At 54.9% G+C, this 24293-nt stretch overlaps 2 protein-coding genes across 4 annotated transcripts; one reads left to right on the top strand and one right to left on the bottom strand.

The window, feature by feature from the left end:
• Positions 1–4406: 4406 nt before the first annotated feature.
• On the top strand, positions 4407–10446 carry LOC129086577 (CMRF35-like molecule 5). 3 transcript variants are annotated; one of them, XM_054593167.1, is made up of 4 exons: positions 4407–4539; positions 5710–6039; positions 7548–7671; positions 9703–10446. In XM_054593167.1, exons 1-4 carry the CDS (start codon positions 4467–4469, stop codon positions 9956–9958), a joined length of 783 nt encoding a protein of 260 aa, XP_054449142.1. In that variant the 5' UTR covers positions 4407–4466; the 3' UTR covers positions 9959–10446. The 3 variants fall into 3 exon arrangements, with proteins under 3 accessions (XP_054449142.1, XP_054449141.1, XP_054449140.1); XM_054593166.1 differs by having other exon boundaries at positions 7515–7671; XM_054593165.1 differs by having other exon boundaries at positions 7494–7671.
• A 1442-nt stretch (positions 10447–11888) lies between these two features.
• CD300E (CD300e molecule) lies at positions 11889–20887 on the bottom strand. Its single transcript, XM_054593088.1, has 6 exons — positions 20811–20887; positions 20109–20193; positions 17444–17791; positions 15070–15160; positions 14155–14276; positions 11889–11902 (listed from the first exon to the last, which is right to left on the bottom strand). The coding sequence occupies exons 2-6, from the start codon at positions 20146–20148 to the stop codon at positions 11889–11891; spliced, it is 615 nt and encodes a 204-aa protein (XP_054449063.1). The 5' UTR covers positions 20149–20193; positions 20811–20887.
• Positions 20888–24293: the final 3406 nt, after the last annotated feature.

Below are 24293 nucleotides of genomic sequence, written 5' to 3'. Positions count from 1 at the left end.
TCCATACAAACGACCTGTCTTCGTTCATGCTGCAAAGGTTCACAAATCCCAAACAAGCAGCATCTGACCTCGGCATGCCCTGTATACCTTGCTAAGTGGCCCCAGGCCCCACACTAACAGCAGCTGGACTCAGTTTGCAGCTTGGCCTCTTCTAGACACCCCCGCGCACAGCACAACCAGCAGCCCCCTGCAGATTTTTGTAGCTCATGCCAAATCGCCCCCCCGACAGGGCACAGGCAGGGGCTGATCTTGGCCCGCACCTCCTGGGAAGCCCCAGGGCCAGCAGTGCACCTGGTAGCCAACTTCAGGTCATGCCCTCACAGCAGCTTCTCCCCTGTAGTCGCTGCCTCTTGCTATAGCCAATCAGCCTGGGGATGGGGGTGGTCAATCCCTCCCAGTGACATGCCAACAGCTTCACTACAACAGGAGAGCGCACGCAGCCTCCATGGGGGCACACCTGGAGTTCCTGGCTTGGGTGACTAGTGAGGCTGTGCCACGGGCCCTACAGGATGCCTGCTGCACAAAGCCACCCCACCAAGACTGGGAGACCTAGCAGCTCCACCTAATACACAGAAACAAACACAGAGAGGCAGCCAAACTGGGAAGACAAAGAAACATGCTGCAAATGAAAGAACAGGAGAAATCTCCAGAAAAAGAACTAAATAAAACAGAGGCAAGCAAACCACCAGACACAGAGTTCAATATTTATGAGGAGTTCAACAATGTTTATGAGGATATTCAAGGAACTTAGAACTTTAATAGCATTAAAAAGGACATAGAAACCATAAAAAAGAGAAAGTCAGAAATGAAGAATATAATAACTGAAACAAAGAATACACTAGAAGGAATCAACAGCAGATTAGACAATGCGGAGAACTGAATCAGCAGTTTGGCAGATAAGGTAGCTGAAAATACCCAATCAGAGCAGCAAAAAGAAAAAAAATTAATAAGAATAGTTTAAGGGACCTCCAGACAACATCAAGCATAACAACATCCACAACATAGGCGTACCAGAAGAAGAGAGAGAGCAAGGGGTAGAGAACCTATTTGGAGAAATAATGACTGAAAATTTCACTAACCTGATGAAGGAAAAAGACACGTAAGTCCAGGAAGTGCAGAGAGTCCCAAACAAGATGAACCCAAAGAGGCCCACACCAGGACACATTATCATTAAAATGCAACAAGTTAAAGACAAAGTGAGGATCTTAAAAGCAGCAAGAGAAAAGCAGTTAGTTAAGAAAAACAGTTAGTTAGAAAACCAGTCCCAAGGGAGCTCCCATAAGACTGCCAGTTGATTTCTCCACAGAAACTTGACAGGTCAGACAAGATTAACAAGAAATATTCAAAGTGATGAAAAGCAAGGACAACTGAGATTACTCTACCCAACAAGACTATCATTTAAAATCAAAAGACATAAAGAGCTTCCCAAACAAGAGAAAGCTAAAGAAGTTCATAGCCACCAAATTAAAGGGTCATCTTTAAGAAGAAGAAGAATTAAAAAATAATAAATGTGAATAACAGCCCTGGCTGGTGTGGCTCAGTGGATTGGGGGCTGGCCTGCAAATCAGAGGGTCACTGGTTCAATTCCCAGTCAGGGCACGTGCCTGTGTTGCTGGCCAGATCCCTAGGGGTGGCACGTGAGAGGCAAACACACATTGATATTTCTCTCCCTCTCTTCCCTTCTCTCCAATAATAAAAATGAAATCTTTTAAAAAACAGAAATGTGAATAATAAAATGACAATAAATATATATCTATCAAAAACTACTTTAAATGCAAATCAATTAAATGCCCCAATCAAAAGGCATAGGGCAGGTGAATGTGTAAGAAAACAAGATCCTTTCGTAGGCTTACAAGATCCCTGCAAGAGACTCTCTTCAGATCAAAAGACACTCACAGACTAAAGGTAAAATGATGGAAAAATATATTTATGAAAATGGAAATGGAAAACAATGCTATAGTAACAATACTTACACCAGACAGAATAGACTTTAAAACAAAGGATATAACAAGAGACAAAAAGAGCCCAGCAATTCCACTTCTGGGTATTTGTCCAAAGAAACCTAAAACACTAAATCAAAAAGACACCATTGCACCATTATTTACAATGGCCAAGATATAGAAGCAATCTGAGTGCCCATCGATAGATGAGTGGATAAAGAAGATGCAGTGCATGTATAGACACAGTGGAACATAACTCAGCCACAAAAAAGAGTGAAATCTTGCCGTCTGCAGCCACGTGGATGGGCCTGGAGGGTATTTTGCTGAGTGAAATAAGTCATACAGAGAAAGACAAATGCCATATAATTCGCCTTATAAGTGGGCTTTTAAAAACAAAGTAAGTGAACAAGCAGAATAGAAACAGACTCATAGATACAGAGAACATCTGGATGGTCGCCAGATGAGATAGGGTTGGGGGCTAGGTGAGAAGGACGAAGGGATTAAGAAGTACAAATTGGTAGTTACAGAATAGTCACAGGTGTGTAAAGTGTAGTTTAAGGAATACAGTCAATAATATAATAGCTATGTGTGGTGTCAGATAGGTCCTAAATGTATCAGGGTAATCACTTCAGGAGGTGTATAAACGGCTAATCACTAGGTTGTACACCTGAAGCTAGTATAATATTGTGTGTCAACTGTAACTGAAAAATAAAAAAAAATTTAAAAAGGAAGGAAGGAAGGAAGGAAAGGAAAGGAAAGGACCCTGGGACTCCCAGGCTTACCCCAGCAATGCAGGCCTGACCGACCTGAAGAGAATACCCAATACCGGCCACTAGGGGGCGCACTCAGTTTAGCTCTGAGCTGCTCCTCGAAGGCTCTGAAGCAGCTCAGTTTGGAGCCGGAGTGCACCTGCTGCCTAGCCTCAAGCTGGACGGCCTGCCACGGACCCGCATCCGTAGTCAAAGACCTCTTCCGGGAGGTGACGGAATCGTTTGGTATGTTTCTGGGGGCAGTTCCGTGCCATGAAGCTTGTGTTAGAACTCCGCAACAAAATGAATTTTACTGGATGAAAAAATAATTTCAGAAAAACAAGAAAAAATTTCAAACTGTCCACTTTAAATGCATGCCGTTTATTTTATCTCAGTTTTACCTCATTACCTGCTCAGAAAGGGGGCTTGAGAGGAGGCCGGCGTTCCCTGAGGTCCTGCCCCGCACCCCTTGATCAGCTCCTGGCTGCCGGCGCCTGGGCTCACCAGGGCGCCCAACCCAGGGGAAGGCTCAGCCCCCAAACACGAACATGAACAGGCCCGTCCCCGCTGCCGCCTGCTCCGCGCACTCCCCGTAGCTGGCCCAGCACCCCTCTCCTGCTCCACAGACAGGGAACGCCCCTTGCACTCCGCCCCCGAGCCCCCACCCCACGAGGCCCCAGGTGGGTGACATGTGGCAGGAAGGACACAGCTGCAGGCCGGAGGGGGTGCCTGGACCTGTGGGTCAGGTGCTGTAACAGATCGATTTGAGGAGTATAGATGACCAAGAGTGTCATTTTGAGCACGTCTGAGTTCTACGAAAGTGCCAGCCGGCACTGGCAGTGAGGGCCGAGAACTGGCCCAGGAGATGGGGGGCAGGAGGGGTGTGTGGCCATCCTGTGTGAGGAGGTGATGCTAGAGAGCCAGGAAGGGACACTCCCCTCGGAGGACAGACTCCAGGAGGAGCGGGGAGAGTAGGGGAGGGAGGCACAGAGAGGGAGACAGGACAGGGCAGAGGAGGGAGGGGCCTTTCTGAAGGAGGAGGAGAGAAGGGAGGGACAGGCACTCAGGAGACGGTCAAGAGGAGCAGCGCCTCTGGTGCAGGGGGCGGGCCCAGAGCCCACACGCGGTGAAATATGCAAAGATGTGGGGAAAGCCACCCACGACAAAATGAGGATGAAGGGAAAAGGCCACTTCTCCTTCTGCATGAAATCTCCGTGGTGACCTCTGCTTCAGAGTGAGGCAGGACTGGGAGGAAGCTGTCCTGAGGGGGCGGGGAGGGGGGCGGGGAGGGGGGCCGGGGAACAGGGCAGGAAGAGGTCCAAGACGCCCTCCAGTGGGGCTTCCTGGCGGCAGGTGGAAGAAGGACTGTCCCTGCAGCCAGGCTGGGGGTCAGCCCTGGGCGCTGCGTCCTTCCCAAAGGGCACCCCCAGCACGTCTCCCTCGCTCCCGGGGACCCGCGCTCTGAGCTCTCCGTGCGGCCCCGCTGCGCGCCCTGCCCCGTTGTGCTGGCCGCCACCTTCTCAGCTCCTCGCACTCCCGCTCGGTCCCGGGGAGCCCTGGCCAGGCCTGGACGCTTCGCTTCCCCAAATCACTGAAGACACCTCAGTCATACACTCATAAATGATGACACTGCTTTTCTCCTAATTAATGAAATGAAGAAGGAACTGAAGGCAACAATTAAGGGAAGTAGAGGAGAGAGACAAAATGTAATGATTTAGACAAAGCGAAGGCAGTTTCTCTCTGGGTTCCATTAAGTCCTGGAGGTCCCGGGCATTTGATGGTCACAGGGAGAGAACACGGGGCCAGGACCATGGGGCTGCTCCCACCTCTGCTCCTGCTCGTCATCCCAGGTGAGCGGGGCGGGGGCTTTAGGACCTGGAGTGGCTGAGGCTGGGCAGGAAGCAGAGAGGGTCTGTCCTGGGAGAAAGGACAAGTGAAATGGACGCCAAGTGTGTGCTGTCTCACAGGCTCTCTGCTAGGTGCTGGGAACAAGCAAAAACGCCCTGTTTTGACAGTGTTTCTCACCCTGGCTCTGCGCACACACAGGGGAAGGCACTGAGGCGCGAGTCTCCCCCAGGGGCCTGTCAGGACTCAGATGCTCGGGCTCCAGCTCAGACGCGCTCAGTGGAGAGGGGCTCAGGGACCTGGATAGTTTCAGAGCCTCGGCGGCTGGTGGTGGTTGTAGCCAGAGCTGAGCCACCTTCCCTGCCGCGCTCAGAGCGCCGCCAGGAGGGGCCAGGCCGTGAAGCCAGGGTGGTCAGGCTCTCCGGCCTGTCCCTCCCCCGGCTCACCTGCCTGCCTGAGTTTCTGCTGGAGACAAGGCGAAGACCGCACTGTGGTCTAGTGGGGTCAGTGCAATAACAGAGACAGGGACAAAGTAGTCTGGTGACGTCAGGAGGCCTAAGTTGGCTGCAGGATCTGAGAACCTTAGAAGAGGTGACATTTGAGCTGAGCCTTGAGGAATGGATGTAAGATTTGATTCACTGAAACAGAGAAGATAATATTCCGGCCTGAGGGAACAGCATGTGCAAAGGTATAGAGACACAAACAAGCACAGTTTTTAGGGGGAAAGGAAAACAGTGCGCGTGTGAGCGCGCGCGTGGGAATGAGCGCGCCCTATGTGTGCGCTTAGTTTCTGCAACTTTATCGCGCGTGGGGAGTCGGAGGGGAGGGCCGCAGCGGCATGGGTGCGCAGCGTCCGGGTGTGGACAGCGGGGGAGGCCCAGGCGTCCACCTCCCAGCCCTCCACCTCCCAGCCCTGGGACTCAAAGGCACACCTGTGGGCTGCGGGCTGGTGGGGAGGGAAGCGTTTAAGGACGTGAGCAGAGGTTCTTGCACTAAGCAGTTAGGAGCCAAAAGGGGACCTTTTCAAGAGATGCGACAGCAAAAGAAACAGTGCCGGGGATTAAGGGACAAACAGGAGGAAGGATGTGAGAGCCCGGGGGCAGAGGGCAGAGGGCAGAGGCTCCTGGACGTGCCCCGGGAGGTGCCGGACCCTGTGTTGGGCTTCTGTTTTGCAGGCTGTTTCTGCATCAACGGCCCGTTGTCTGTGAGAGGGTCAAAAGGGGACTCGTTGACCATTCAGTGTCACTACGACCCAGGATGGGAAACCTACAAGAAGTGGTGGTGCCGTGGAGAGGCCTGGGGTTCCTGCGAAATCCTCATTGAAACCACTGGGTCAGAGCAAAAGGTGCAGAGAGGCCGAGTGTCCATCCAGGACGACCACTGGAGGAACTTGATCACCGTGACCATTGAAGAGCTCTGGGACAGCGACAGAGACACCTACTGGTGTGGGATCGGGAAATCCGGAACCGACCTGGGGCACCAGGTGCACGTGTTTGTTGGCCCAGGTAGGAGCCGCCCCCCTCCTGGACTCCGAGGCCCCGGTGCTGCCCCGCGGAGAACACAGAGGCTTTCCGCTGCCTGCCCGAGCAAGGACAGGAGCCTGGAGACTGCGCGTGCGTGTGTGCGTGTGCGTCCGTGTGGGCGCATACGTGTGTGCATGTGGTGGGGGTACACCAGAAAGTCTGGGCAGACAGCAAGAAAGAGCAAATCTCAGCATGATTGGATGTCTCCATCTATTGTCACCGGAGGGCGCAGAAAAGGACACTCCCCTGGGGCAGGCTTGTCCGGGAAGGCAGGGCCTCTCTTTCCAGGTCCTTGAGGCATTTTCTGCACCCTCCGAGCAGCCCCAGGCAGTCCGCTGCGCAGGGAGAGGGCTTCCAGAAAGCCATTGTCCTGCCTGTCTCGGCTACGGGACAAGTGGCCCTCTCCCTGGTCCCCTCTCTCTCTGGGGGTGGGGTCTCTGAACTCATTACTGGCAGAAGGAAAGGGTTCACTGCGGCGCAGGGGCCTCCCACGGCCTCCCATGGCTGCCTCTGAGCCTTGAAGGTGCCCTGGACCCAGCCACCCTGCCCCAGAAGCACCAGAGCCTCCCTGGGGTCAGAGACGTGGAAAGAGAGTCAGGTTGTAGCCCCCGCCCCACAGCTCTGCCTCCAGAGCCCTCAGTCTTACCTCCACTTTGGGCATCGGGGAAACTACCCCGCTCCCCCACCCTAGCCCTGCCCACAACACATGCACACACTCAGTCAGCAATACGAGTATCTGCTACTCATGAGCCCGTTTAGGAAGCCTTTTCAAACTTGGTACAGGCAAATATGGTGCGCATGTATGTGCGGTGGGGAGGTATGCTGGCTTTAGAGCGTTCCAGAAATGAACTGAAAAGACAATAAAGGTGGGGTGGATGCATGGAAAAGTGGAGGGGCAGTCGGCACCAGGATCACGGCAGGCTGGAACCCCCCATGCCAGACAAGTCCTCACGGGGCAGCCTTCACCGGTAGAGTGAGGAGGTGCCGGAGGCAGGAAGGATGGCAGCGGGGCAGCCGGAGACGGGGGCGTCTGGGGCCAGCCAGCTCCCGGGCTGCTCCTCTCAGGCAGCCAGCGCAGAGCCCACTGTGGCCCCAGCGGGGCTCCCCTTCCGCAGCCCGGGAACGCGGCCCCTGCCCTCCAGGTGGGGCCGAGCGGGGCTCTGAGACCCAATAGGATCCTGGGGAGACAGCCTGCGTAGCTGGCCACCCCAGGCCCTCGGACCCTGGTGAAGTGGTGTTTCTCTGTACACACAGTAATGTGATGTTTTGGGTAAGAAACCAAAAAGGGGCCAGAAAAGACCAGAGTGGCTGACCGGCAGTGCGAAGGCAGGAAGGTTCTCGGTCCCTGGGGGCGGGGTGTGGAGAGGGGCCTGGGGGCCACTGGAGTCACCCTCGGACCGTGCTCTGCTCTGTGCGTTCCGCGGCCACTCCAGCAGACACATTCGTACTGTCAACAGCTACCTTGACTGTATCTACGTCACCACAAACAGCTAAACCTGTGACGACACACCCGGCGGCACCTGAGACATCACTCACACCGGCCAGTCTGGCGCCCTCGCCTCCAGTTGCCCTCAGCAACCACAGCAACTTGTCTCTAACCGGTTTCCCGACCAGGTGAGCAGAGCTGGGCCCCTGCCGAGCTTTCCCCCAGCTGCCCTGGGACGGCTCCCCTAGGGATGCTCTGTCAGGGACCCCAACGTCACCCCTCCGAGGCGTCTGTGCCCGGAGAAACAGCGGTAGGTTCTGCGCCTCCCCCTCCTTTCTACCTCTGGTACTTACAGCGCTGCCCACTCCCCCTGGAACCTAAGCCAAGGTCCCCAGCTGGGCTGCAGGAGAGAAGGTTCTGGTCTCCCTCGGGCTCTCCCCCACAGCCCAAGAAGCAAAAGGAAGCATAGTGAGGTTCACCCTCAAGTGTGCTAGAAGGGAAGTACTCTTGCTGCTAACTTAAAACAACAAAACTTTATTATAGTTCTGGCGATCAGAAGTCTGAAATGCATCTCGTGGGGCTAAAATCAAGGTGCTGACAGGGCTGAGTTCCTCTGCAGAGTCCAAGGAAGAATTGTCCCCTTGACCTTTCCAGCTTTCAGAGGCCAACCACATTCCTTGGCTTGCAGCCCCTTCCATCTGCAAAGCCAGCGATATCCGAGAGTCTTTCACATTGTGTTATGCTAACACCGACTTTCCGACGCCCATCTTTCTCTATAAACACATGGAATCCACCCAGATAACCCAGAACCATCTCCCCATCTCAGAGTCAGCTGACTGGCAATTTTAAGTCCATCTACAGCCCTTGCCAAGTACCATAACATATTCAGAGGTCCTAGGGGTTAGGGCATCTTTGGGGAGCGTTACTCTGCCTACCACGGTTACATATGTTTCATTGCTCCAGCCCTTCTCCCCCTAAGTGCTGGGGAGATGAGAGGAATGGGTGGGGAGCTGAGGGCATCAGCCTGAAGTCCCCTCCCTTCAGAGGCTCCCGAAAGACAGTCAATAAGCTCCTCCATCAAAGGGCAAACACCCCCAGCCCCCGGTTCAGCCCGTCACTGCCTGGTGAGTGCCCATGGAGTCCAGGGGTGAGGTCCGTGCCTGCCCTGGGCCCAGCCTCTCAGATCACCCTCCACCGGCTCACTTCCCCGCTCCAGCCCACCGCCCTTCCCTTCTTCAGGATTCTAGTCCTCGGAGCCCAACTCCCGCCGGGCATCCTGTTCAGCGATGAGTCCAAAAGGGGCGAAGCTTTTAGGGGCACCCGCTTCACTGTCCAGCTTTGTCCTGCTCGTAGCTGCTTGGAGAGCGGATGTGCTGTTGAGTCAAGGGTGCAGGATGCAGGACTTTTACTGAGACTGGAGAAGCACAAGAGAAACCTTGGCAGGGAGAGAGAAGGGCATGGCAGGGAAGAGGACTTGTGCAAAGAGCACAGCAGATGTTTTTAGGATGTGCAGTGCAACGAGCCCGTTCTCCCTTGAGAAAACTGTTAGTGACGTCAGCATACCACATCCTGCTCACGGGAGGCTGAGGGGCAGAACAGGGGTAGCCTGTGGGGTGGTGGGGCGTGGGTCTTTGCAGATGAGATGAGGCGTAGGGTGAGGGGGGAGCAGATTCATACACACCGAGAGGAATACATGTGACCCAGAGCCCAATAGTCTCACTAGACCAAGTGTCCGCTCTCCGGCACCTACAATGAAGTGCATCTCACATGTACTCTCAGATGGCGGTCAGAGCCGCAGGAGGTCCCTCCCAGGAGAACAGGGCAGAAAAAGCCAGGTGCACAGATCTGAGCTTAAAAGATGGGCAGAATTTACAAAGGGAGAGAGAGGGTGGAGAGAATAGTAGAATAAGAAAGATAGAAAAGGGCAAGTTTTAGGTTCGGCTGGACTGCAGGCAACTTGCGATACGTTGTGGGGGACCAGCCAACAGGCAGAAGAGAAACAAAGGGTGCTGGGCCCCAGGCTGAGCCAGCAGGGAGGCCTCTGAAGGCTTAGCCGTTGGGAGCATGGCTGAGCCCCTAGGAGGGACCTTCCCGGCCAGGGAAGGGACCAGGCTTGCCCGTCGCGCCAGCCGGGGCTGCGCGGATTGGGGGCTGTGCGGGGAGGTGGCTGGGGGGCTGCCCCAGAAGAGTCTCACGCCTTGGCCATGGTCCCTGCATAGGTCCCTGGCCTGCAACATCCATTTAGTGCTGCCGACCTTCGTGAAGGTGCTCCTGCTCATGGGCCTGCTGTGCACTGTGATGTGGCTGCAGGAGCCCAGGGGTCCCCAGGGGGGAATAAAGCCCATCGAAGCAGAAGAACCGCAGCTCCCCTGCCAGGGGAACCCTTACGTCAAACAAGCAGAGCCTGCTGACCTCTTCTCGGGGAATGGGCAGTGGGTGCCGTTCCAAAAGAGACAAGGGTCCCTGCTGCAGTGAGGCCCCGCTCGTCCTGGCCTCGGGAACAGTCAGCACGACTGCGGACCCTGGCCCCCGCCGCGGGAGCAGAGGATGGAGACGAGGTGGCGCTGCCCTTGCACACAGGGTCCGCGGAGGCACCTGCGGCCTTGCCCACGTGGGTCCTCCCGCGGCCCCTTTCCTGTGACCCTGCAGGGGCACTGCCAGAGGGGACGACCATGGCACTGTCCAGGCGCCATCCAGGACTGCAGCTGATAATGGAGTCAAGACTCCAGCCAACCAGCAAGCGCAGAACCTGAATTAAACCAAAAGCTTCAGAGCGCGTCCACAAGGGCCAAGGCCCCCGCCTCCCGGGCGGGGTGCAGAGATCCACGGCTTCCACCTTCTGTTGCATCAGACCCTTCTGGAGAAGCACCTCAATGTCAATGATTAAACGTAGGCTTGGGCTATGACCCCACCCACATCCGATATGTCTGTGCTGTATGTTTCCTATTAAACCTATGGGTTTCCTGTGCTCTTAGAGATTATGTTGTTTGGTGTACTCTTTCCATACATTGCAGAGGGTGTGCAGTGACTTGAAATCAAACGCCAGAGGTAGATGTACCTCGCAGAGTGGACCTGAGCGTTAGGGGACGTTAGAGGGGAGGGGCCTGGAAGATACCTTCTTATCCCCTCAGAGAGGTTGCAACCAGGACGCCTTGTGTAGATGTGAACATTCCCTGATGGCCGGGAGTGAACAAAGGAAAACATGGGGGCTTTCAAAGGTAACTTTTTAAATGCTATTCCCTATGTTTTCAGAAAGTAATTACTGAGGTGTATTTATCCCTCATAAGATACAAAGTCTTCCCGTGCTACGTTTATAGGTGAATGAGTTTTTTTTAAAGGTAAACACCTGGGTTGTCATCTCAATCAAGATCTTAATAGGGGTGGTGAGTCTATGACTAGAGCTTTACATTTTAAAACTGTCACATGCAAGTCTTAATCTAGTATCTTCACGTCATATATAAGAACAAGGAGCCCTGAAGGAGTGAGGCTCCGGGTCTCCAGGCACAAGGCCAGGTAGCGGAGTTGGACCTGCCCTGAGCCAGCCTGGAGCTGGCCCACACATTGTCCCCCAGGTCCATCTGTCACTTGAGAAGGTCAGTCCTTAAGCCTGCTGAGGGCACCAGATGGCCCCAGGCACAAATACTGGACAAACACAACTACAGTCTGCAATTTCTCCGCTTTACTCCGAGGCCACATCCCGTCCCCGTGACTTACAAGGACTTACAAACATGTTTTGTTTTGATCACAATACTTTTTAATGGAGTTTGAAGCCTATGTTTAAACACGAGGAGTTTCACTTCTGCTTTCTCTTTTAAAAGCAGAAATGCTGGAAGACAGAGGGCCCACGGTGCCACGTGCTCCCCGTCCCCGACAGCCATCGAGTGTTTGAAACCCCCCAGAGGCTCCTGGGGGCCTCCTGGACACCATTAAAATGTGCACGTTAGAACAGAATAAATAAAACTGTCTTTTTTGGCAGATGACATGATGGTCTATGTAGAAAACCCCAAGGAATCTACCAAGAAACTACTGGAACTGATAAGCAAGTTCGCAAGGTCACAGGAACAAAAGATCAAGACATACACACACACACAAATCATAGATACTGCTAACAGGCATTAGAAACCAAAACAAAAAATGCAATGCCACTCACAAGTGCTCCCCCAAAAAGAGGCACCTGAGCATCGGTTGACCAGAACACGAGCCATGAGCAGCATCTTTATGCTAAACATTACGAAACGCTGATGATAAAAGTCAAAGAAGATTTCAAATAAATCGAGAGCTGCACGACGGTTGTGGATCGGAAGAGTCAACATAGTAAAGATACCCATTTCACAATGTTGACCTATAACTTTACCGCAATTCCTATCAAAACCCCAGCAAGATTTTTTCATAGACAAAGACAAGCTTACTTTACAATATCTGCAGAAAGGCAAAAGAATTAGAATGCCTCAGGCGATTTTGAAAAAGGAAAAAGAGGGAGGACTTGTCTGTACTCCACCGTTACTAAGGAAGCACAGAAGCGGATGTTAAGACTGACGCACGTAGCCACGGCAGGCAGGACAATGCGGCATTAGAGGGATAGACAGGGAGGTCGGTGAAGAAAATACAGAGCCCCAAACGCCTGGTTCTTCCCTGTAGGGGCTCTAAGTGCCCTGGCCTTGGCCCTGAACTCTTGCTTGAAGCTTTTGTCTCTCCCTGGGCTCCGATTAACCTCTCCATCCTCTCTGCAGCGTCAATACTCTGCCGGCGCGCATCTCTGGCTTCCTGCTAGACCTCTGTGCTCGGTAACCCCAGTCGCACTGAGAAAGCGAAGCCCTGCCTCACCGGGCTGCTCCCCCCTTTCCTGTCTCTGTAAACGACGCCCCGTTCTCTGGTCTTCTAGGCTGAATCCCTCCGTACTCCCAGACTCTTTTCTTTCAGACTCTCCTCCCAGCCTGGTAGATAAGCCTCCCTAAGACACACCCACGGTCCCATTGTGACCTGCTCAAATCCATCCAAGGGTCTCAAGTCAAAGTTTGAGTAAGAGCTGGGTCCTAAGCCCCCGCCACATGCCTGACCTTTGCTATGCTAGGTTAGCTCCCTGTGTGCTGTCGCGTGGAAATGCCGCTCCCCGCACCTGAGGCACACGCGTACCGGGAGAAACTCACGTCACACTCTACTCGCTGACAGGTCCTCTGGGCCTGGCTTCCTCTCCTTGCCCCTCCCCCCCCTCAGCCGACAGCCACCCTTCCCTCATCACCTCTCAACCGCGACCTCCCTTCCCAGCCGGGCGCATCCGGCACAATGTTTCCCCTCCTGCCACTCAGCGGCCCTGCCTCTTCTGTGACTGACTGTGAACGTACCTTCTTAAGCAAAGTGCAGGGGAAGCTTCTCTCGTACCCTGGTTGTGCTTCTATACCCGCCGCCCCCCCCGCCCTGTGTGCTTTGCTCCCGTGAGGAGTATGTGCCTCATTAGACTGAATTTCTCCTTCGGGGTGAGTCTGGGGCCAGCCCCACGTCCCGCCTCGTGGGAGCCACACCAGGGCTCAGGTGTTGAACACGACAGCCCTGCCTGGTGACTCGGCACACAGGGCAGCGCTCAGAGGGCGGCTGGTCCGCACGCAGGGGGCGCGGTGGGGATGGGGCCGCTTGCTTGTGACAGACGCTGAAACTGCTCCCTATAAACTTCAGGGAGGGAGCCACTGACAGGCATTCAAAGACCAGCTGAGCCCTGGGGAAGCCCAGGGTGGCCGTGGCATCACGCCTTCCCAACGTGGTGACGCGTCTCCTCACCTCCACATCCTGCACGCTTGTCCTCAGAAACTATGTCTGCCCTCCTGCGGGAGGGGTTTATGGCCAACAGGCGGCCCCAGCCAGACTTCTCCTCAAGTGCACAGAGCCGGGCTCTCTGTGGGCTCTGTGCACAGGGGAGCTTGCTGGGTGGGGGACCCCAGGAGATGCTCGGGACACCCACGGCCTCCTTTGCCCACTACTGTGTCAACTGACCCCGGAACTCTAACTTGAAATTGCTCAGCCATGGCCACCATAGGCAAAGATGTGCTGAGCCCAATCATACATTCCCTGCTCACAAAGCCTCAAGGGGTTGAAGTCCAACAAAGAGATCCAAGAGGCGTCAGAAGAGGAGAAGGAAACAGGATCGCTCAAGACACGGGGTAGCTTCATCTGTCAGGACCAAACGCCTCTGGGGTTGCCCCCCTCCTTCCCCCAGAGAACTGAAGCTGGGAGGGGCACGTCCTCAGGGAGCCTCCTGTCTGCAGGGAGGTGGCGATTGCCCTGAGGGACACTGACTTACAAAGCCTTGGTGCCACGGAGTGAAGGGCTAGGCTTCTGAGCAACTTCCAGAGAATTCTTTCCCTTGGGAGGCAGGCATGAAGGCAGGGAACTAGGGGACTGGGGAGGAGAAAGGAGACCCCACACAGGGACCTGGAGACTCATCTTTCCTCCACTTGAGGACTGGAGCGAGCGCCCTCTGAGACTCAGGGCCCTCCCTTGAGGCGCAGGAACGATACCCCCAGAAGGCTCGAGTCCCCCGGAATCCAGGCTCTGCTGCCTCCAAGCCCTGGCTTGCAGAGCCCGCAGGTCTCTCTCGCCCAGTCTGAAGGGCTGTATTCCCTGGCAGGGCTTTTCTGGGGCTGGGGCAGGACTCGGCGGATCCCCCGGGCCAGGCTCACTGCGTCTCCCTCCAGGGCCCGCCTGACGCCTGCTCATGCAGAGGACGGCCCCGAGCATGCTCAGGAGCAGCAGCACCTTCAGGAAGACCAGGATCAGGAAGAGCATGATGCTGAGCGGAACCCTGTGGGGGACACGGAGACAGGAAATGAACTGCCTTCTGGGGGGGAAGCCCCAGGACCCTCTTGTCCCTGCTTCTCCCTGTGGCCTGATTCCAGAGCCCAAATAACTCCGATCAGAATCAAGCTGAGAAGGGACCCGCTCCAAGGCCCCTCTCCTCCCTTAGTCAAGAACCGCTCTCGGGACTCTCATTTGGCAGTGATGGAGAGAGAGGAGGTCCCCGGCTGTGCCTGCTGCCCAGAGTGTGCTCCGAGCAGTCCCTCTCTGTCCCTTCTCCCCTCAGCTCCCCCTTCATCAACATCATCCTCACGTGAAAGTCAGACGGCAGCATCCCAGCCCTCCTGTGGCACCTTTGGGAGGAGGAGACGGGGGTCCAAACTCCAGCCTGCGGCTGGCCCGTCTGCCCACAGACCCAGGAGCAGCTCCTGGGACTAGGATCTCTGATGAAGCGAAGACCCCTGGAAGCGAGCCCTGGCTAGGGACCGGCACTGCAAGCCCAGACCCGGTGGGGAAGGGCGGGGACGGGACGAAGGACCCCCGAGCCATCTGAAACCAGCCTCTGCCTGTGTCCCTGAGCCTGCTCCACGGGGTGAGGGGATGGCGTACTCACAGAATGAGTGATAGTTTCCACTCAGAATCCCCACATAGCCGTAGAGAACGTAAAAATCACAACCAGAGTTGGAGGAACACCCAACAGACAGTGAGGAAAATGGCATGGTGTGTCCCCAGCCCCCACGCCAGGGTCCCCCAGGCGGTCGACCCGCCTCGTCCATGGCCGCCAGGCCTCGGGCCCTTACCCTGGGCAGGGGGAAATCAGCTGGTTGGTGCTGAAGTTCCGCCTGGCGACCGTCGCTGGGAACGTGGACGGTCTTGGGGTCGTAGTAGGTGCTGAAGAGAAATAGCACGTCAGGCATGGCTCCCCCCACCCCCGCACCGACCCGTTCACTGCGCACCTGTAGGGACCTGGAAGGCCTCAAGAGACAGCCTGAAGCCAAGCCCAGGCGCCTCCGGGTGGAGCCCCTCAGGGACGAACGAGACTTTCCCAGAACTGGCCATGAGTCACCTCTAAGAAGTGCCTGGCTGTTCTTTCCATCCCAAGCGTGGTTCCGCCAAGGGGAGGGCAGGGAGGCTCCCCAGCCTGAGGAGGCGGGGGACGGCGGGCAGCCAGGAGTCTGGATGAAGATGGCCGGAGCCACGTGGAGCCTTGGGAGGGGCTCAGAGCGCCCTTCCCAGAGCAACTCAGGCCACTTTAGTCAACCGCTCAGGTGTCTGTCACCCAGTTCCTCCCAGGGACCTCCTGTGTCTAGACTATTGCATAACCTCCACCCCCATCCCCACTCAATCCTAACCTCACGACGTCCCCCCAAAAGCAGCCGTCCCAGAGGCTCAGCCCTTCACAGAGCACCCAACACAGGCTCAGCTTCGCCCAACAGCCTTTGAGGTCCTTGCAGCTGGGGACTTGTTGGATGTGGCACCCTCCCTGCCCTTTATGGGGAGGCAGAGACGCCTAAAGGGACTGACACCTTTCAACAGAAAGAGGTGGGCATGGGGGTGGAGCCCCACCGGGCACAACAGGAGTGCCTCCTCCGCCTGCCAGTGACGCCGAAAGGCGGGAAGGGGGATGTGGTGGCCACAGGGGAGGCTGCGGGGTTGCGGGATGATTGCGGAACAGCGGAGCCGTGAGCGTGCTCACAGGCCGAGGGGAAGAGCAGAGATGGGGGAAAGGCTGAGGAGAGGAGAGGGTGCGGCCAACGGACCGAGAGAGGACACGAACGAGCCAGAGGGAATTTAGCTCAAGGGCCTGGGGAGGCAGGAGCCGAGGCGTGAGAAGCCAGCCCAGCAGGATGCTCTTCAGCTGGAGGAGAAACCTCCACCCTCTGCCTACAAGGGAAAGAAGGAAGAATGGGTTCGGCTGCAGGGAAGTTTGCAGGTGAAGAAGGAAAGAAACTGAGAAAGTTCAGCCTGGCGTCCTGGGGTGCGCTTGGTTAAGAAGAAGAACAGAAGGGTCATATTAGAAGCTATGAACTTGGTGGGACTTTTTTCCAGCAGTGCTGGAGCAGGTAGACGACAAGTAGGGCGATCGACTTGCCCACGTTTTACTCTTCCACTGTTAGCATTGAAAGCACCCTCACCCCACGAAAGCTCTCCGTCCTGGGCAACCCCGATGGGTGGCCTCCCTGATTTCAGGATGGATTCAGGGACGACGGTTTTGACTGGTGGGTGGGGGAACGGTGCCGGGAGTTGAGGGTACTGGTATGAGAAGAAAGAATAGTCCCGTGCACACTGGAACTGGTTCCGGAAGGAAGTGGGACCGGGGCAGGAGCAGGGCAGGCAATAAGCTGGGAGAACGCGGCGAGAAGCACCAAAGGCCTGGGGGGGGCCCGGTTGAAAGCGGGGATAGCGGTGGGGGGGTGAGGGTACGGGAGGGCGGGTGCACAGAAAGCTGCTGGGAAGTAGCATGTTTGAGGAGTGTAGGGTTCTGGACACGGACCCGTTTGGGTGACAACAACATTCGCGATGTTGCGTGGAGTGGGGTTCCGAAACAAAGGGGAAATGCAGGCCACTGAAGGTGAGAAGGTCACTGAACCTGAGACAAGAATGTTTGACAAGTTGTTCAGTAAAACCTCCATGGCAATGACACGGGCTGGGGGTGGGGAGAAGCTGCCAGGTTCCCAGTGAACGTGGAGGGGAAACCTGGAAGCCAATGGCCGGCCCTGGCAGGGAGAGGCAGGGGGCGGAGCGGAGGGTGGGGCACAGGTCCCCAAGTGATACAACGTTAAAGCCTGCAGGTGGGATGGGAGCTGGGAGGACATGGGCGGGGCTTTGTGGCCCTGCAGCACACGGGGAGCAGGCGACAGCAGCTCCCCACCCCCCGCCTCGCCCGGAAAGCCTGCCTCTGGAAACCCGAGAGGCCCCTGTCAGGACGACGTGCGAGCCAGCGGGAGGGGCTGTATGTGCGAAGGCACAGGTTTCTGGGGGGCTGGGTGCAGTAGCCTTGGCTCAGCCCCTTCAAGGCGGAAGGGTCAGCCACCTCCCTCCCTGCCCACAGGGGGGCCCTCCCCAACACCACCAAGATGGAGGACAAGACCCGGAGACACTCCTCAGAATGGCCCCGCCCTTGTCCCCCGTCCTGGTCATACCCCATGCTGCTGGGGCGAGCGGGGCTTTTACCTGGGGAAACAGACACCTGCACCTGGAACGAGGGGTCACGTGACCACGCGTCAAAAATCCACGTTGTCTGGATTTTACACCAGTAGGACCCAGCGTCGGCGGCATGGAGGTCCCTCACGGTCACTGTGAGCACGAGGGCATCTGCGTTGTCTCTGATGGACACACGGCCATTCCTCTCTTCTCTCTCTTCTCCCTTGGTTTCCACAATCTTGTCACAATCTATGTCATGCTGTCCTCGGCACCAGTACTTGTTATGGTCCTTGTAGCTCTGCTCGTACCAACACCGGATGGTCAGGGAGCTGCCTGCGATACCCGTCACAAACCTGGGGCCCCTCAGGGACAAACAGCCTGGAAAACACAAGCCACATCCCAAGACTCCATCCCGATGCACCCCAGGGCCAGCCCAAGGGGGAAGTGGCTGGGGAGGTGCAGACGGCTCTGGCTCAGGGATGGGGGCCCGTAGGGACACCTGAGCCCAGGGCCTGAGCCCAGAGACCGGAGACTGGAGACTGCAGACTGCGGTCAGCAGGAGTAGGGACCTGTGCCTGGGCGCCCAGGAACACCGAGTAACCACACGGGGCCCCTGCCCCTTGGGGCGCGGAGACTCAGACCAGCGCTGGAGCCGGGGGCCGAGAGAGCTGGCTCTCCTGCCCTGTCCTGCGCCCGCAGCCTCTGCTGGTGGCGAGCGTCGGTCACGTGCCCAAACACGTCCCTGTGGAGGGGGGGTCTCTGCCTCCTGGGCCTCCTGCAACTCGGGCCTGTCCTTGAAGAGTCCCATTTACTCTGCTCGCCATGCGTCCTCGAAGGGGGACAAATAAATGCCTGGCTCTCAGCTCCTCTCCAGGGAGAATCAGCACACTCGGTCGTCACACACCTGGCTGCTGAGGAGGGCCGGCCCCGTGAGGCCTTCTGACACGGACCTGGGGCATGGGCTGACCACCCAAAATCATAGTCCCCACGGCCTGGAAAGATGGGACGGAGCAGAGCCAGGAGCTGAGATGAAAAAGGAGACCAGAAATGTGAGTTTTTACAGGTGACTTTGAAGTTTTCATCTGGGCCCCAGCCGCAAGTGCCCTGGAGGGACAGGTAAACCTGGGGTTGCAGGGGTCAGCAGCACCCAGGTGGGGGGGGGGCGGGGGGGGCCTTAGGTAATTTGATCTCCTTTAAGCAAGCAGATTTCAACAAGCAGTGAGTGCAGGGGAAGCAGGGAAAAGCCTTGATGTGTAGTACTGGCCACCTCCCAGGTACCCTCGCCACATGCCGTCACTGGACGTGAAGTCAGGAAAACAAGCTCATAAACCAGCTCCCACGAGCCCGAGCGAGCTGGCTCCAGCCACCTCTGCTTCCACTATGGCGAGTCAAAAAATGTCATCATCTTGTAAGACTTGTTGAGCACCTGCCACGTGTACTGAAATGCATCTCTTTTAATGTCTTTCTGAGTCTAAGACCTGGGCCATAAGGGCCTTAGGACACCTCGAAGACCAGCCAGTCTGCCCATCCACCCCACTTACTAGAAAGCCGCACTACCTGCGGTCCGTATCCCCAGCTGGTTTCTTCTTTTAAATCTCTTTCTTCTCACCTACTTTTCTGGAAGAGTCTGCCATTACGTGGGCAGGTTCTGTGCTTTGTGAGGAAACCCAGCCAAAAAAAATTAGCCTCACCCCGGCTGGAGTGGCTCAGTGGATTGAGCACTGGCCTGCAAAACAAAAGGTCAGGGCACGTGCCTGGGTTGCGGGCCAGGCCTCGGGTGGGAGCGTGCGAGAGGCAGCTGATGGATGTTTTCTCTCGTACATTGATGGTTCTCTCCCTCTCTTTCTCCCTCCCTCCCTCTCTCTCTGAAAATAAATAAATAAAATCCTTTTAAAAATACAAAACAATATTCTGCAAACATGAAGGATATCCTCTCATATTTATCGTAAATCTACATCCCACAGGGGGTAGGGAGGAAATGCCCTCACGCATTTGGAATGTCTTTTCTAAGAGTTTCTCTTCTGAAAGCCCAGCCATGGATGGACAGTTGTCTTTACTTGCTTACACCACACCTTGACTCTTAAAATGTAAGGTGAATGCTGAGAACAGCATTGTAGACCATCCATTAATTCTTTCTAATTAATCTTTCCAACTCTTTCCAACTAAACTCCAACAAAACAGAGCCACTGCAAGTTCCTGAACTTTCCATGACCCCTCCTGGCTCCACGCTTTTGCTTACGCTATTCCCCTTTCCCACTTATTCTTCAAGACCAACGTCCAGTAAGGCCTCAGTGAAGACCCGCATCCTTCCAACAGCAGAGCTCGAGGTCCCTGCCATGCATTCTCATCCCCGCAGCGATGAGTCTCTTCTATAACAAATTCCACACTGTATTGTAACTACTTGCCTTCCTCACTCAACCCTGAGCCCCTGAGTGCAGAAGTTGCTCTTAATCACAGCATCTGGAACAGTCCTGGCACACACTTGGTACTCAATAAGTGTAGGTAGGATCTGTGGGTGAATGTTTAAATGCACAGAAGAATATACAGATAGATGGATGGATGGAGGGATGGATGGATAGATGTGTCCTTCCCGTTTCTGCTGTCACCTTGCCTCTGGCTTGAGCCCAGGGCACCCCTCCTGCCTCCTGTCCTGCCCCCTAAGTGAGCAGGCTCCCCGAACCCCAGCCCCGCTCACCTGGGAGGCCGAAGAGGAGCAGAGCCAGAGGCAGCCACATGGTCCTCTGTCCCTGGTTGATGTCCCCAGCAAGTCCAAGTCCCAGCTGAAACAAAGGAGTTTGCAGCAGAGCCTGGTCATTAACCCCCTACTTATCTGAAGTTCCAATGTGTCCCTGTGTCATTGACTTCCTTGTTAATCTCTAAGCTGCTTCCTCATTTGAAACCTTCCTTAGAAAAAGGGGAAGAGAGGCAAGAGGCACATCAGAAAATGGACTACACCCAACAAGGAAAATCTGCTGGTTTTTCCCTCTACTTAGTGACAATGTTTAGGCCTCACCCAGAACCTTCACAAAAGTCAATTCATGTATATGAAACCTCCAACAGGAGACCCTCTGTCCCCTGACTCTCTCTTCTTCTTTTCCAGGACTGTTCCTTGATTTAATCAGCTGTCCCTTCTCTCTGGCTGCCTACTTTTGGGTCACAAAACACTCCCACTTGAAAGATCTGGGGCGAGGAGAGGACCCCCCCTCCATACCTCCCTGCAGATGCCTCTCATATGTCTTCCCCAAACCTAATATCCTTCCTGGGCTCCAGACCCAGTTTCCTGATGTCCCAAGGGGAAACTCCTCCTGCTTGTACGCTCTTCATCTAATTCAGTGTAAGGGTGGTGGTCGAGGACGTAGATTTGGGTGCAGACTCAAGTACCATCTCCATCACTTACCAACGCTGTGTGTGCCCTTGGGCATGTTGCCAAATCACGCTCAGCCTCAGATCCTTCATCTATGAAGTAGAATAATAGGAATCATCCTTATCACACAAGAATAAATGAGGGAATATAAGTAAAGTGCCTGGAACACAGTAACTGATCAGTAAATGCTAAATATATTTTTTATTTTTTTTTAAGATTTTATTTATTGATTTCTAGAGAGAGAGGAAAGGAGGGAGAAAGAGAGGGAAACATCAATGTGTGGCTGCTTCTTGCATGTCCCTTGCTTCGGACCTAGCCCACAATCTAGGCATGTGCCCTGACTGGGAATCAAACCAGCAACGTTTCGGTTCACAGGCCAGCACTCAATCCACTGAACCACACCAGCCAGGGCCTAAATATCTTTAGAACAGCCCTGGACACTAAAATAGCTTCTCATCCGGTCTCTCAGCCAGCTACACACTCCCTCCAGTCCAGCCCACCTCTCAGTGGCTTCTGCAACACTTTCCCCAGAGATCGCTACCCATGGCCTTAAACTTACTACCTTGTAGAACTTCCTGCCAAATCATTGGCCGCTTCTAACTTTTGCTGTAAGGGCACAACTTCTGATTTTCCCTCTTTCACCATATCCGATGAAATGTGGTACATAGGTTAAGCCCCAGACCGTACCGACAACACTCTATTTCTTGACCATGTTGGTTGTTATATAAGCAGCTCTTTAAAATTATTCTGCAAACTATACATATCTGTTATATGCAGTCCTCTCTAGGTACAATATATTTTACAATTAAATGTATGTATGTGAGTACCTTATGCACTACATACAATTAAATATGCTTATATATACAATGGAGTACTGTCCATGAGATTGTGAGAGAAAAAAAAACTATGCCCAAGAATGTTATACCTCATAGAGAAAAAGAGACATTTTAAAAATGCGAAAACTCCAAATGTACACTAACAATGTATACTGTCTTTTTTACAAAAATAACTCATAATACTCTACCCTACTGAGAAATCAACCCAAGTAATTTACATTTGAGGAACATGTGGTATAAAGGGAATAACAGTGGGCAACAAAATCAGTCAAACTTTAAAATTTATGTTTAGGCCCTGGCCAAGTAGCTCATTTGGTTAGAGCGTCATCTCGATACTCCAAGGCTGCAGGTTTGATCCCCGGTCAGGACACTTACAAGAACCAACCAATGAGTGCATCAATACTTGAAACAACAAATCAATGTTTCTCTCTTTCTTTCTCTCTCTCTTAAAAAAAATCGATTAAAAATTTATGTCCTAGTCATTACTATTAATATGGTTATTATATTTATTGAAAATGCTAATGTTAATCCTTGGAACTAGACACATAATTTTTTACTTGATTAAAAACAAGCTTCTGGACCTCAAAGCCCAGATCACCATAGGTATTTCTCGCTTTCCGTAGCAACGGAGGGGAAGGGAGTGGAGGCTAGGTCAGGGCGCTCTGCTCGGCCGCTGTAGGTCTGTCCCCAGGCAGAACTGTGGCTGTGAGCGGGCAATCAGATACCCCTGCTGACAGCAGAGCGGGAAGCTGGCCGCCTGGGGGTGCGATCGGAGTCTCCTGGGCAAGACCTTAAGCGTCTCCCGGGAACCGGAAGCGTCAGAGCCTTGATGGCCGGAGGAGGCCAGGCAGGGTCCAGGAAACAGCAGCTGCTGTTCCCCCCTGAGCACAGTGCTCAAGGTTGTGAGGCGGGGACCGTTGTCCCCACTTTAGAAATAAGAAAACAGAGGCTTGAAGAGGCCCTGCAACCAGGCATCGCCTCAACAAGCTCACAAACCCCAGTTTAGTTTGCTGCCCTTTGGGACTCGGGAGAAAGCCAGCGGAAGAAGAAGGGAACCTGCTTACAAGGAAGACCAGGAACTCAGCAGTGAGGAAGCAGGGAGGTCACTTGCCCAAAGCAAGCACAGGGTGCACAGAGCACAGCATGACTTAAGGGTCAGGGCAGCCGTTGCGCGGGCGTCCGCCCTGACCCATTCGGCCTGCCCCGCCCCACCGGCAGCCGCCCGGAGCACCTGGTACAGGCACACTTGGGAGAGGTGGCCGGAGGGACGAGGCACAGCACCTGGGAGAGAGGGTTCGTCCTACCACCGCCCTGTCACACCACGGGGCACGTGGAAGCTGCGGCAGTCCAAAGACGAACACAGACAGCATCGTTAGTCATGAGGGAGCTGCAAGTCAAAGCCACGACAGACACCACCTCACACCCCCTGCGATGGCCAGAATCAGAAAGTCAGGGGAAAGTCTTGACAAGGCCTCTGTTGGTTTTCCCCAGCTTCCGCTCGTGCTCCGCAGCAGGCGCCGGGGTACGCGTCAGCGCCCCCGCCCCGTGTTGGACGCCTAGGCTGCCCCCAACTCCCTGCCGCCATGAGCGGCGCCAGGATGAACGGCCGCCAGCGCACCTCCTGTGGACCTGCGTGCGGAAGTCCCCGCGAAGGACACCCCAAGGCAGGGCTGCCGGGTGCCGGGGCACACGCAGCCTGGCAGACGGCTCTGCAGCATGGGCACCCGTGGGCCCCTGGGTCAACACCCAGAGCCTGTTTCATTCAAGTGGAGCATCGTCTTCACGAACTGTTCACCTTGTGACTTCCCCCTTTGATTCCAGCCGGCAGTTTGGGATGGATTTGTTTAGTCAGGTAAAAAAAAAAAAAAATGCAGTGATTCCTCAAATCTTACCCAAATCCCTCAATCTAGACTGTCAAGTGCAGTTTGGGATGAAATCACGATCCTGTTTGACCCTCTGTCCACCCCGCAGCAGGAAAGACCCGACTTCAGCCCATGCCAAGCCAGGGGAGTGAGGTAGCACTGCCTGGTAAAACAGCCACTGTCGCTGGGGCCTGAGGGACGCTTCGGGCTCTGCCCACCCCACACCAGTGTCTTCGTCTCCTTCCTCCAGGTCCTCTACGATCGAGAGGAAATGGTGCTCCCGGCGGCTCCACGGAGGGTTGCCCGGCCACGTCTCACCTCCTGCCCTACCACCTGTGCTGTTTCAATGACACAGGCTTTCCAGTCAGGCACCAGGACTACCGGGGACCTTCCTCTCCCTCACGGGACCGTCGCTTCATCACCGTGTCCCCCACACTGTGCCTTCTAAGGTCCTGAGGACTCAGAGTAAAATAGCCTGAAAAGCACAAATCCACGCACCCTTAGGCAGTGTGTCCTGAGGCGGCGGCGCCCCCGGCCCCAAATCCAAAGCCCCACTCACCTGGGAGGCAGGGGGGTAGGAAGGCCCTGGGAAGACACATCTCCTGGCCTCAAAGGGCTGTCCCCGACCCCATGTCCAGGAAGAAGGACCCGCCCAGCCCTCTTGGTTCTCCAAAACTCCCAAGCCAAGTTCTTGCTTCTCTTTTTTTTTGTTTCTGCTTCTATTTCCCTGCTTGCTATCACTTCACGTCTTATGTTTCAAAAACAATTGTTCTCAGAAGATATAAAAGAAAGCTCCCTAGAAAACTTTTTAAAGTATG

The sequence above is a fragment of the Pteronotus mesoamericanus genome, unplaced genomic scaffold, assembly GCF_021234165.1.
Source record: "Pteronotus mesoamericanus isolate MK-2021 breed Mesoamerican mustached bat unplaced genomic scaffold, CSHL_Meso_final scaffold_408, whole genome shotgun sequence".
Taxonomy (NCBI): domain Eukaryota; kingdom Metazoa; phylum Chordata; class Mammalia; order Chiroptera; family Mormoopidae; genus Pteronotus; species Pteronotus mesoamericanus.
The sequence above is the reverse complement of the archived record's forward strand: the minus strand, read 5'-3'. Positions and strand labels throughout refer to the sequence as shown.

Coding starts and splice junctions, on each gene's coding strand:
- LOC129086577 (XM_054593165.1), top strand. CDS start 4,467: ATGGTCACAGGGAGAGAACACGGGGCCAGGACCATGGGGCTGCTCCCA. Junction 4,540..5,709: donor GCTCCTGCTCGTCATCCCAG/GTGAGCGGGGCG, acceptor TCTGTTTTGCAG/GCTGTTTCTGCATCAACGGC. Junction 6,040..7,493: donor GCACGTGTTTGTTGGCCCAG/GTAGGAGCCGCC, acceptor CCACTCCAGCAG/ACACATTCGTACTGTCAACA.
- CD300E (XM_054593088.1), bottom strand. CDS start 20,148: ATGTGGCTGCCTCTGGCTCTGCTCCTCTTCGGCCTCCCAG. Junction 17,792..20,108: donor GCTCCTCTTCGGCCTCCCAG/GTGAGCGGGGCT, acceptor TGTGTTTTCCAG/GCTGTTTGTCCCTGAGGGGC. Junction 14,277..15,069: donor CTGATTTCCCCCTGCCCAGG/GTAAGGGCCCGA, acceptor TGTCCCCCACAG/GGTTCCGCTCAGCATCATGC.